Source organism: Hyposmocoma kahamanoa, unplaced genomic scaffold, assembly GCF_003589595.1.
Source record: "Hyposmocoma kahamanoa isolate Upper Pololo Valley unplaced genomic scaffold, ASM358959v1 87, whole genome shotgun sequence".
Classification (NCBI taxonomy): Eukaryota; Metazoa; Arthropoda; class Insecta; order Lepidoptera; family Cosmopterigidae; genus Hyposmocoma; species Hyposmocoma kahamanoa.
In genome coordinates, this window is record NW_020654422.1 from 8,263,516 (window position 1) to 8,276,277 (window position 12,762).

Genomic DNA, 12,762 nt, shown 5'->3' on the forward strand with positions numbered 1-12,762 from the left:
ACGTAAATTTGAAAATACCAAGACTGGCAGAAGTGCCATGTGATGTCGAGAGTCATTGATAATACCACAGATTTCTTACTGAACTGAGTTCACATTATGAGAGTGTGAGCGTGCTACAGTTCACTCTAATGTTTTAAAAAGTTAACTAAATAGTACACAATTGGTACGTACTAAAACATATGAAGTTTCTGTTATATAATATATGCCCTAAAATATTATCTTCTTCCTAACTTTAATTTACTGAGATATTTAACTTCAAGAACAAGGGTAAAATATTGTATCACGCACCGTTTAGATAGTGTACCCAGCTGATATTATCTTTTATATACATTATTATAAAAAGCAATAGTTTAGTAAAAACCAGTAACGTGGTTGTTATTTCCGTACACAATATGTGACAGAACTTACTATGTGTTTTTACGTAAGTATGTATCTACGTAAATTTTAAAGACGACGCAGCAGGCCTAAGTTTAAATCAATTCATGGAATCAATCTAGCTAGCGATAAATGAAAACGCCATCTAGTTACTATGCAGGGTAATAAGCTTTCTACCTCCTACTTTGACGTCGCGTCATAGTCGCCATCTAGTGTACCATAAACGAATCAAAATAGCTCCTGGAAGCTAAAAACTTAGCATGGACTCATTTTCTTGTATGGGACCGTGTATCTGTATATTCTGTAATCTGTGCTATAGTGAAAAAATAGGGTGGTTTGTATCAATATTAGACATAACTGGTTGAAGACTGTACCAACTCAGTCAACCGTGACCATGGGACCTGCAAAGGACCCGAAACGTAGGTTTGTTTGAAAAAACAAATATATGCGATTTAAATCCGGCAAAACAGTTTCATTTCCTATAACAAAATATTGTTATAGGTATTAGTTTTACTGTTTGGAGTTATCAATCAGAAGTCCGAAAATACATTTACCCGAAGTAATGTTTGCTCGAATTTTTGTAATCCCAAATGTACTTTTTTAGGTTATTTTAGGAATATTACTAACTTAATCTTTTCTGTGTAATAAGCTACCAAAATCCCCTGAAAGCATAACGGTTTTGTTATAAATCGGTTTTCGAGATTATGAAACTTTGAGTTTACTTCTAGTTGGAATCTAGAAATTCGAATCATCATAACTACCAACAAAGAGACACAGCTATTTTCACATTTACAATATTTGTATGTACCTACCTATATATCTGCACAACTCTTATTAAGTGAATTCGTATAAAATTCACCAAAATATATAAAATTAATTAATATTGACATTAAGACTACTCCATTACTCTTGTGTTCAAGTAGTTTTCACTAGAAGCTAAATATGGTGCATTTTGTTATTTCCTGTAGCAGCTGAATATGGATAATTTTTCGGCCTTTAAATTGTGGCAAACAAAATTAAGCAATACTGCAATGACTTTACAGTTTAAATTAAATGTTTTAGTTTTTTTAATATTTCTATACATGTCACTACGTTTGTAGAGGTTAACTCCGGCCATGCTTGTCATTGGCTCCAACGCTGACCGCGAAAAGCTATAAACTGAAAAAAAAAACTTCGGACATTTTTTCGCGGTTTTTGGATTACACTTTGGATTAAATTTATTGTCATCCATTTATTGGTAAGCAAACGGGGAATCTCCTCTGGCAAATTTAAGTAAAACAATAGCACTGTTTCACTACACAAAATTTGAAATTCACTAAATCCAGTCTAGCCAAGGGTGGAATTACATTTTTCATATATATGATTAACCAGTACGTAATACATATCGACACCGTCACGTCGATAACTTTCCATCTCTAGTATATTCATGAGAATCGCTTTATTTTTATAGGCCTATTCTGTGTACGGATATGATATGAATGTGTGTTTTATCTGTGTATTTGTAAAAATAAAGTAGTGTTGTAGAATGTTGTTTGTGCGAGACCATAGTGACATAATTCAATTTTGCATTTGAGTGCAGCTGTTTGCTTGCACATTCCTGTCACGGCAGTAACCGTAGTGTTCTGTTGCGATGTATTGATGTTATCCACCATCCGCGCCTATTCCAACGTCTCTTAATAAGTATTTTTCTCGAATTAACAAAAAATTGTAATATGCTACAGCACATAATGCTGCAGCTACAGACGTATCTAACACATCCATCTTGTATGACTACCGAACGGACAACTGTGCGGGCGAGAATGTGGAGAGCCAGTCCCGGTCTCGTCCTGTCTCAGCGAGAGCCGAGACCGGGATGTCTCGACGAGAATGTAGAGTGCACTAAACGCTAATAGCGCCTCCTGTCCTATATGCTAAAAATTATAATAAAAAAAACAAAAATTATATCGGCCGGTACCTCAATAACTAGACGTGAGAGGAACATAAGATATACGTATGTAGTAACGTGATATAGGTAATAGTAATCTATTTACAGGTATCTGTGTTACGAGGACGTTTTGAATTTGTGTCTCACGGTGTAATACTTTTGATACATTATCCCAGCACATGCTGATAGGTATGCCCAATAAACATAATTTGTTTAATTACCTGTGGCTTCTTTAAAAATAGTAACACACTCATCTAAAGCAGCGGTACTGCCGCAAAGCGTTTTCGTTCCAGTTACGTAGGCACGCCCGCCTTCGACAGTCACGGACTTTGTTCCAATATTGTAGTTGCCGTCTGCTAGGCCTTGGGCCTCTATAGCGTCGCTCACGAGAATCAAGCCTGAAATGTGATTTACTTTTTTATTTTAAAAAAGTTTGTAAAATTGGCAATTCAATGGAAATTGCATATGGCCAAAGGCTGGACGCCACAGTGCCAAAATATAAGAAAAAAAAGACTATGTTCTTTATAGTAAGTGTAAGATATGAAGTGGTCGATAGTATGAACATACTCATGTTTATTGGAATGTTTGGAGTAAATATCTTAACAGACAGTTACCGTCAGGATTAGTCCTGCATGCTATTCTTAATGCAGATGGATGAGTATGGATTCCATCGGAAATTATTCCGTAAAACACTTGTTTGTCTGTTGTAGAAGCCAGCAAACCAACAAGGCCAGGATCTCTATGGTGAAACTGAAAGTGTTAAGGCATCATCAGTATATAAATTGTTGAAAGTAGTTTCGCAACGTTCACCACTTCGGCCAACTTCAAGCTAAATTATTTTGCATCAGTTATTTATGTACAATTTATAGAGTTGAAACGAATAGAATATTCGGCCAGGAGTGTGGCCGAATAGCCGAATATTCGGTCATTATTCGGCCTGATTAACGCATATTCAAAAAAGTTGATTTTTCTGCACCATAACCTACCACTTATTAACTTCAATTATGACAAATGAAAATATAATTTGATTTGTAATTTAAATTTAAGTCATTTGAATGAAGAAAGTTGTTTGTTTATTTCACTTCAGGGTCCCAAGTCTGCCAATTTTAAGTTATCTCAGTTGTGTGTCTATAGTGTCAATGGCAGGATGATGTATGTTTTGTATATTATTAACTCTTAGCAGAATACCAAACGTGTATACAAAATACTGCCATTTTGATTAACTTTTAAAAACTTTATTCTCGTTTGGTTTACAAATAATAAGTACTTAGTTGACCTGTTAGCGTTTATTTAGTCATGACTAAACTTCAATTATAAGTAGGTAGTTTGCATTTAGTTTTTTGCCTTTTTTGATCTCTTAAAAATAACTTAAGTATGTATGTTACATTTCCTATGATGTTTTATAAAACTGCATTAATGAATAAATATTACATAATACTTTACTGTATTTTTCTTGTTTCTTTCACTTTTTAGGTATTCGGTATTCGGCCGAATAGTGATTCAATATTCCGTATTCGGCCGAATAGCAAAAAACAGGCCGAATACGCCGAATACCGAATAGTAACCGAATATTCGTTACAACTATAATAATTTATATGGACTAGTTATTGATTCGATTCAAGTACGATCTGTTAAAAAACAAAAATGGCGCCTGGCAGTGGCGATGGCGATGGAAGGAGCATTCGGATACTGGCATTGACTGATTAGCAGAGCGGGTGCATGAGTGGTTTTATTGTCCATGTATTCATGTGATTTGAAGGGTGATTTTGTAAGATTATAATAGTGAGTGTGTTATATACCATTGTTTTATCTTAAAAGTGCATGTCACACTAATAAATTATAAGAATTTACTGAAGGTTTTGATTTTGGGGTATATACAACTATATATAGACATGGCTATTGTTCAACTGAGTAATGTATTTTCTTAATAAACATGTCAAAATAAGTTAAGGTTATCTGAGAACTAAACATAAGTCAATTAATTTATGTCACGGTAGGTGAACATTTAACAAGCGACATTGAAGATCCACAGAACATAAGCAAGTAAATGAAAAATCAAGGTTTATTTTATTTATTTTATTTTACAGTTGAATGTTTATCAACATTCATATTGTTAAAAAGTTAATGTGTAGTGTATTTTTCTATATTCCAAGTAGTTGTCATTTGGTTCTGAATGTTTTAATTGAAATTATACTTACTGGCAACATAGCATTGAACAAATGTGTAATTAAATTCGCTCCACTTCTCACTGCTTCTTCACCCTGTGATTGACTCGCACTAGAATGTCCTAAAGCCACTCTTATACCTTGGCTTGTTAAGCCTTTAATGGCTTCTGTTGCTCCTGGTAGTTCAGGAGCTAAAGTTACTATTACAGCATTGTTTAGAGATCCATATGTTTCGAGGATTGAATCCAAGCCCTGTAAAAAAGCTTTTTTTATATCATCTTGTAACAATATAAAAGTGAGCCCTCATCTGACCCCAATTAATTAACACAACAGTTCAAATTGCAGGGTCAAACTGGATTTTGTAGTTCCAAAATACAACTAAGTGGTGTAAAGTAAAACAAGCCTACACAAAATTATCGGCTGCATATGCTGTCTACTATATTTTGGATCTTTATAGTGTAGATCATGCCGACTAAGCTGGATATATAACATCCCAGGCTTAAGAAGAAAAGCATAAAAATATTGTATGAATAACTTTGCTTAGTATATACTACCCAGGATAGATAAGGGGAGTTCAATAACTCATGAAGAAGTTCCTACTTAACATAAGTAGGTCAATAATAAAAAATCAGACAATAAATATTTATCGTAATGACAGGCCATTGAGCATTACAATACAAATAACAAAATGGTACGATGATAAGGGAACCTCCTTTGATAAAATTATTGGAATCACTTTGGAATAGAAAAATTTTAATTGTTAGATAAGCAACTGTGTTGCAGCACTGTTGTCTTGTTTTGTTTATACTGATTAAGCATTCTAGAGCATTGTAGGCACAATCTTAAAAATAATTGCAAAACATTTTATAAGGTTTTTAAATTAATTTTATCAAATTTCAAGCATTTAAAAAAGTAATAGAAATGTTATTTAACTACAAATTATTTTAAAAGGCTAATTAAAATTATTGGATATATTTATTATAGGATAATTAATTAATTGTGTTCAAAACAAATATAGTACTAAGGAAAGTGTACATTATGTCTATGAAGGACAGTGTAAATTATGTACGACCTCATATTATACTTATTGCAGGTCAAGAGCATGTCAAGCTTGACACTAAGATTTAAATTCAAATTTACACTGCTTAGAATGAGAATGGCTCAAAGTGTTATGTTCGATGCGCTTTACTGTACACAATTAAAAATTTTCTTTATAAAAATAGAATACAATAAAGTCCTTACCCTTTCAGGGCTTTTAATAAATTCATCAGAATGAGCTCCTTTCTTGGCCAGACTGATGAAAGGCCCTTCTAAATGCACCCCAAGGACAGTAGCTCCATGTTCACCACCTTGGCGCTTTTTTATTCTAGGTAAGATCTGCCGATAGGTTTCCTTGTCTGAAGTTACCATAGTAGGACAAAAGGCAGTAACACCATGCTTCAGCAGCTCTTTGGCTACTTTTTCAATGCCCTGCTCTACGTTTTCATGGTTGTATGAGAAGTCTATGCCTAGGCCACCTGGAAAAAATATTAAGTTGGTATTTAAGTGGTATACCAGCATAAATAATAAAAAAATACAAAGGTAAAATGTCGAGCAAACTTTTTAAATGGATATCACAAAAGAGTATATATTATACTTTATACAATTTATAGCAATAAATAAATAAATAAAATAACTTTATTTCAGACTTCAAAAGGCGGTTCATACAAGTGTTAGTAAAACAAAATTAAAATCTCAAGAAACTTCACATTTTTCAACATTATAAAATTCAAAAACTTATTTTACCATTAATTTGTATGTCAATGAAACCCGGTGCGATGACTAAATCGTCGCAGTTTACAGTTACATCGGCCTCCAGTTGTTCCACATAAAATATAAATTCAGGATTTTCAATTTTACCATCCCTTATCCACAAGTCTTCCTTCATTATTTTACTATCACGAAGAATATAACAGTTATGGAAACGCGTAAGACCCGATTTAGGCTTCATTTTGAGTTAACTAGAGAATTTAAAGTAAAAAAGAACAAGACACAATCGAAGTTCAAACGTGAATGATGTCAATGATTGTCAATGATGTTAAATAAAACAAATGACAAAAGATTTAGTGCAGTGCGGTGTCGTTTCAAAAAAAGAAAACAAACATCAGCTGTCAATGCTGTGTTTTTTTTATTGAGCTTTGGCTACAAGGCAATCAGCTTAAAATAAAATAATTATCAACCTTAAAAAGACTGTTACTTAAATTAATCGATAAACAAAACAACAATAAAAATAATTAAAATATTTACAAAGGTCCATGTGTTTAGCTGTCAACAATATACATATTTGTTGTAAAATGACAAGGCTCAGTTTATCACTAGTGTAACTTATTTATCATTCTTTGTAAAAGTATATGTATACACTAAATATATCGTCGAGAAAGTAAGGCATCGATATACAATAAATTAACTTAACTATTGTAATTGTAGCGAGAAATTGAATACATGACAGTCATTTAATGTTATTTATGAGCCATGGTTGGAATAGAATGTTCTATTATAGGTTCCATATGAATAGATAAATGTCTACTTAAATATAGATATAAGGAGGGACGTGGAGTGGTTAAGATTATCAAATATTATTTAATTACTTTATTCGAATTCCGGATTTCCTGCAGCTTGATTTTGATTGCCTCTCCCGATCGGAAACTGCGTCTTTTTCGAGTCCAGGCGTATAATATTGCGGATGGGCTACCCGATCGAATCAATTCCGATTTGAATTAAAATCAGGGCCATGAACAGCCTTACTTTTTAAGGTCTACTGTATCGTGGGATAAATGATTATCACTAGTATCAGGTTTCTTACCACGGTATGACTTCTTTTTATTTTCCCGATATTTCGGAACGGTTGCACGCTCCATGGTCACGGGTTGACTGGACGGCGGCAGATGACAGCTTTATGAGCAGACATATCTGTCTACCCTCTTGCGCTGTCGACGACTACCTTCATCGCGATTTGTTGTGGCGTTACCATTGTCACTCACTTTTTTCACACAAACCACACTCACTGTATCCACACGCGAAACTGAACTCGAGGTGTTTTTGTTTTTATTACTGCACGCACTAAGGACCGGATTCCATGCATCAAGTCATACCGCGGTAAGAAACCTGATACTAGTGATAATCATTTAGTGAATAACCACGAAAGTCTTAAAATCGTGGGATAAAATTATTAACTTAGAAAGCTGTAGTTGGATTTGAAAATAATTCTAGTGGTGCATTAATTAAAACAGGCTTTTTTTTGCTTGTAACTCGTTACAATGTTTACCTTGGTGAAGGGTTAGTTAACTATTACATTTTTTCAAATTTTTTCAATTTAATTTTTTTATTTAATTAAAAAAAAAATTGGTGGTTTTAATCACTCTTGGTCACTCCTTGTATCTGTATGTAGACATTTATCTATTCATTTAGAACACCCTATTCCGACTTTTTTGGTTATAAGTGAGTTACTAGTCTTCCTACTCAAAAAGACTAGGCAGACTTACAGAAGCGTAATAAGTAATTTTTAAATATTTTTTTCCTTGGTCCTTTTCTTCCCATCTCTACACATTTTTGCGCGCAAATATATGAAATTTACTATTTTTATCGTAGATGTAACATAGTGTCCTTTGACATCAATTACTACTGCTTGTCACACCATGTATAATATTTTTAGGCTAAAATTCTAATTTCATGCATATCGGTCTAGTTTTATTCGGTTCGTAGAAGTGATTTGTGCAATTTGAGTGGACGTAGAGAAAAGTTCGCTTGCTATGCTCGTCGCGCTTCGAGAAGGTAAGAACGGATACCTATAAGTCGATACGGATTTTGTGTCTGGGATGAGAGTTCTGAAATGAGAAAAACAAAATTAAAGCTCAAGGCCAAATACCTTTTGTTGGAGATTATTATATTAAATTTAAGTAGTCAAATTTTATGACAGCATTTACGTTTTTTTTGTAATTGTTATGCATGATAAACGAAAATATAGATTCTCACGGTTCTTAACTAGTAATTATGCTATTTCTGTTACATTATTATTGCTGTTCCTTATCTTCTAAAGTTGTATTTCTTAATAATGACATTCCATCCGGTTACGAATTCGACTACAAAAAATATACGCACTGCTACTTACTACGCCTCAATCGTTTAAGGAGTAATTTATCTAGGTAGCTATGTATATTTCACATTACCTACTCTTGATTTGCGTATTTCCCTTATGGAAAAACATTGTAAGAGCAAACGCATATAAATATAATTAACTTTCATGGACGTCATAATTACTGAATTAATTACGACAGACCCACATATTCGCTCAATTACTGTTCTTTTTGGGATGCTGCCGAATTAAAACTGCTACGCTCATAATATGCTACTTGTATAGCATGTTACGGTAAGATGTTTGTTTTCATAGCGTATTTGCGAATTAACATAACAATGGCAGAGACGTACGGAGGATAGTACTTAGGCTTCGGAAGAGTTGCGACTGCGCGGGCTGTAGAGGCATGCAGCGCGTAGCCTCAGGCGAAGTTCATACAGCTACGAGCTACGTCAGTCTGCTTGCCGCGTCTCCGGCGTGCGATACTCCGTTCACGCCTGTGGCATCTCTGCTGTCCTTAAACACGTACAATTCGCAAATCGCGTAATGTTCATACACGCGTGATCGCATGATTATCGCTACTTAACAGTGACAGTTCAAGTGATTAATACTAACATGAAAACAGGTAAAGTTTGACTATTTACGTTTAATGTTTTTTCTGTTTTGCCTGTACTTTCTATGATAGAAATTTCAATCCATCGGGAACAAAACTTTTGCTATCTCTATTGCTGTTATTTGTCAACTTTTTGCACGTAATGGATGCGGTATCTCATTATGATGATAATGATGTTGCTTTACTCTTGTTTTAGCAATTACCATGATGCCGTTTTCCGTTTTTTTTTAATATTTACATATTATTGTATTCGGTCGCCCTGGTTTTCTTTATGTCTTTGTTCCGATTAATACTTTTTATTTTTGAAGTTGATTGCATATCTGTTTATTTATTATCAGTTTTTATCCATGTTAGCTAAAATTAATCAACGAAACTTGATGTTTAACGAGACAGTTATTAAGATTGGAGTCTGTCGCTCTATTTCCTATGATTGAAATTATGAAAATTTTTCTCCTAATTCATCAATCCATTCTCCTAAGTCGTAGATAAGCAAACCATGTAAAATCTGGATTTCTCAAGATTATTACAACTCTCTTGCTGTGTAAAGTGTCATATCTAATTAAATCGATTCAAGAGCAAATATTATTCTTAATAATATTGTTTCAATACACGAGTTCATGAACCGGTCGAAGGGGAGGAAAATAATTTTCAGAGCGAGAGCTCTGTGTAAAATTTGTTATTAATAACTGATAGAAAGAAACTCCCGGGCGAAGATCTCGGCGCACTAGGCCATCGCACTTCCTTGTTAATAGCCTTCGTTAATTATGTATCCTGACTTTTTCCTCGAATAAGGAGTGTTCATTAGAATTATAAGCATTTCGATTAGATTAGGACGTTCTAGGGGTATCAACTGTTTTAATTATCCGTAAATCACGACGAATTAAGATGTCTTCCATTAAGCATTAACATTAAATATTAAAATGAGAACATAATATTACGGTAATGTTTACTTAGGATTTGCAAGAGATTTATTGTTAGCTATTAGGTTGGCTAAAAATATAGAAAATCAGTGTAAAAATTTGAATTTGAATAGAAGTTTTATTTATATATATAAATGAACGCAGTTCGGCTTTCAATTATATACGATGATAACATATATTAGGTATAGTAATCATGATTGTAACAAAAAATGTGACATTTTTATACGATCTTACTAAAATAAAACTCTTTTTTGCACATTTATTGCACTAGCTGTTGCTCGCGACTTCGTCAGCCTAGAATAAGTACTTCAAGTAGCCCCTGTAGGTACTTTACTAATTTTCATAGTTTTATTGGTTCTCCATATAAACTTTTATTCCCTATTTCACACCTTTTAAGAGATATTTTTGTGACATTTTTGTGACAAAAAGTAGCCTGTCCTTTTTCTAGGTCCCATCTATCTCTATACCGTAAACTGCTGCAACATTGCCTGTTTCGAGGTTTATACTTAAGAAGAGCGTATGTAGTTCCACTCTACAATACAAACTTGTACCTTAAGCTTTAAGGGGTTGGGTCTATATTAGTCCAAACCTGACAACTTGCAGAATTACAAGTCTTTAAATACCCAGGCAAAGTTGATATCTCAAACTACAACTTTGCCTAGACAAAAATCTTGCAATGTTTATTGTTTAAATGACTATTTTATTTAAAATCTACCAAAAGTGGGTTTATTTTCCATCCAGATGGTATGAACAGGCTATATAAGCATATTTTTTTTAAAGTAGTTGTTGGGCTTGCTTTCAGGAATCTTCCATACAAAAGCTAGGGTTGTCACTATACGAAAATGTAATTTTATGAAAAAAATTTTTAGATATTGGTAACTTAACACGAAATGTTTTATTAAAGTAAAACAAAATTAAGATATAAAAATTTTAAATTTTACTTATGTATCTATTAAATAACATAAAATATACGGAAGAAATTAACAACAACTTTGAACATGCAACAGAAAAATATTTTTTGCTTACACACTAATCAAATCAGTAGCTATAGTCGTTTTTAGATAGAACGGGTCAACGATGACGTTAGATTATTTGTTTGTAGTATCTACCCCTGCTACGTGAAAACTAATACAATCAATCACATTGCACTTTAATAACAATTACCTACCTATTTTAGAAAATAAATAGTGTCTTCATCATTGCCAAAAAGGTAATGATTGAGATTTGTAGATATTTGGATAAGTTTGACAGCTTTTACAATTGAAAAATAGCGAGTTAGAACTGTTTTTCCCACATAATACGGCTTTTCATCGAGTGTTTCAGTAAAATTTTGTAATTATTTTCCTTCAGTCTTTTCTATATTGTCAATCTTATGTTCTTCAGCTTCTGCTTTCTCATTTCCTAACTTTGTCCTTACTCAGTACACCCGTTTCATTATCAGTCTGCCTCTTGCGCTTTTTTATAGTAGATGATGTTAGACCCTTTTTATTTTTGAAACACTCATCATTCATTGTCTCATCATCACTCAATTCACCATAGGCAATTATATTGGTGTTGACGTTATCTGACGGTCCATTTTTATGGACATTATTCAAAGGTTCATTTTGGAAATGCTAAATACGGTGTTTTCTTTGACAATCTTACATCTTTAAGAAGTGTTACCTTTGCACTTTTCTTTTTAGTTGATGTTTTTCCCTTAGTTATTCTGTCTACTTTCTCAGCAGATACCGATTTGCCTGCTGTAATGTTGAGTTTTTGTTTACTTGCAACTTTCAGTGGCTGACTTTTGTGACTTGCAGCTAAATATTCCAAGAGAGTGCTGTCAAATTGTTTAACAGATTCTTTAGTAACTTCCGGAATTTTAGTACAAACCCTTGATGGCACAAATGGATAAATTCCTGATGCCGCAAATCCACTTTGTATGTTCTTTTGTTAATTCATCTCTATTTTTTCCATTAGATTAAGCAAAAGTTGTGGAAAATGGTATTTATTTATTGCAGTAGCTCCGCCTTTCGAAAGTTCATATTCCAGCAATACTTTTCGTCAATGTCTTTTCATTGGACCAAAAAGCTAAGTCTTATGTTAAATGTGTTGAATTACGTGGCAATAACACGAACCTAATATCGTGGTCTTGGCATAATTGTATAGTTTCTACACTTAACGTGAAGATAAATTATCGCCAATGACGAGTTTTGGTCCTTTTATTGAGATGCCCATGGTAATGTTATAGATTCGAACTAGTCGTCAAAACATGCCATGTCAGAACCACCCTGACTTCGTTCTATTATACCTCGTATTTACTGGTCCGTTTTGATACCACCGTGTCCACAAATGGTCTGATTTATAGACGACATAAGGCGGTAAGCATTTTTCATCAGCGGTACCAGCAAACATTATGGAAACTGACCTTTTACTGGAATTAAGTACACGCTCCGGATGCTCAGTCCCTCGTTTAAATATTGCTTTGCCGCATACCGGATCGTCACTGAGGTTAGTTTCATCATAGTTGACTATGTTAGATGGGGAAACATCTTTGAGGGAGGTTTCCAGGTTTCCAAAGTAATCGGTCATTTCTTCTACCGTTTTATTTTATTTTATTTTATTTATTTTATTTATTTATTATATCAGACAAATAAATCCATTGGTTGTTAGTA

At 33.6% G+C, this 12,762-nt stretch overlaps 1 protein-coding gene across 1 annotated transcript; it reads right to left on the minus strand.

Moving 5' to 3' along the window:
- Positions 1–1,889: 1,889 nt before the first annotated feature.
- LOC113235310 (N-acetylglucosamine-6-phosphate deacetylase) lies at positions 1,890–6,577 on the minus strand. Its single transcript, XM_026470971.1, has 6 exons — positions 6,250–6,577; positions 5,707–5,981; positions 4,498–4,716; positions 2,914–3,049; positions 2,521–2,697; positions 1,890–2,285 (listed from the first exon to the last, which is right to left on the minus strand). The coding sequence occupies exons 1-6, from the start codon at positions 6,452–6,454 to the stop codon at positions 2,254–2,256; spliced, it is 1,044 nt and encodes a 347-aa protein (XP_026326756.1). The 5' UTR covers positions 6,455–6,577; the 3' UTR covers positions 1,890–2,253.
- Between the last annotated feature and the right edge of the window lie 6,185 nt (positions 6,578–12,762).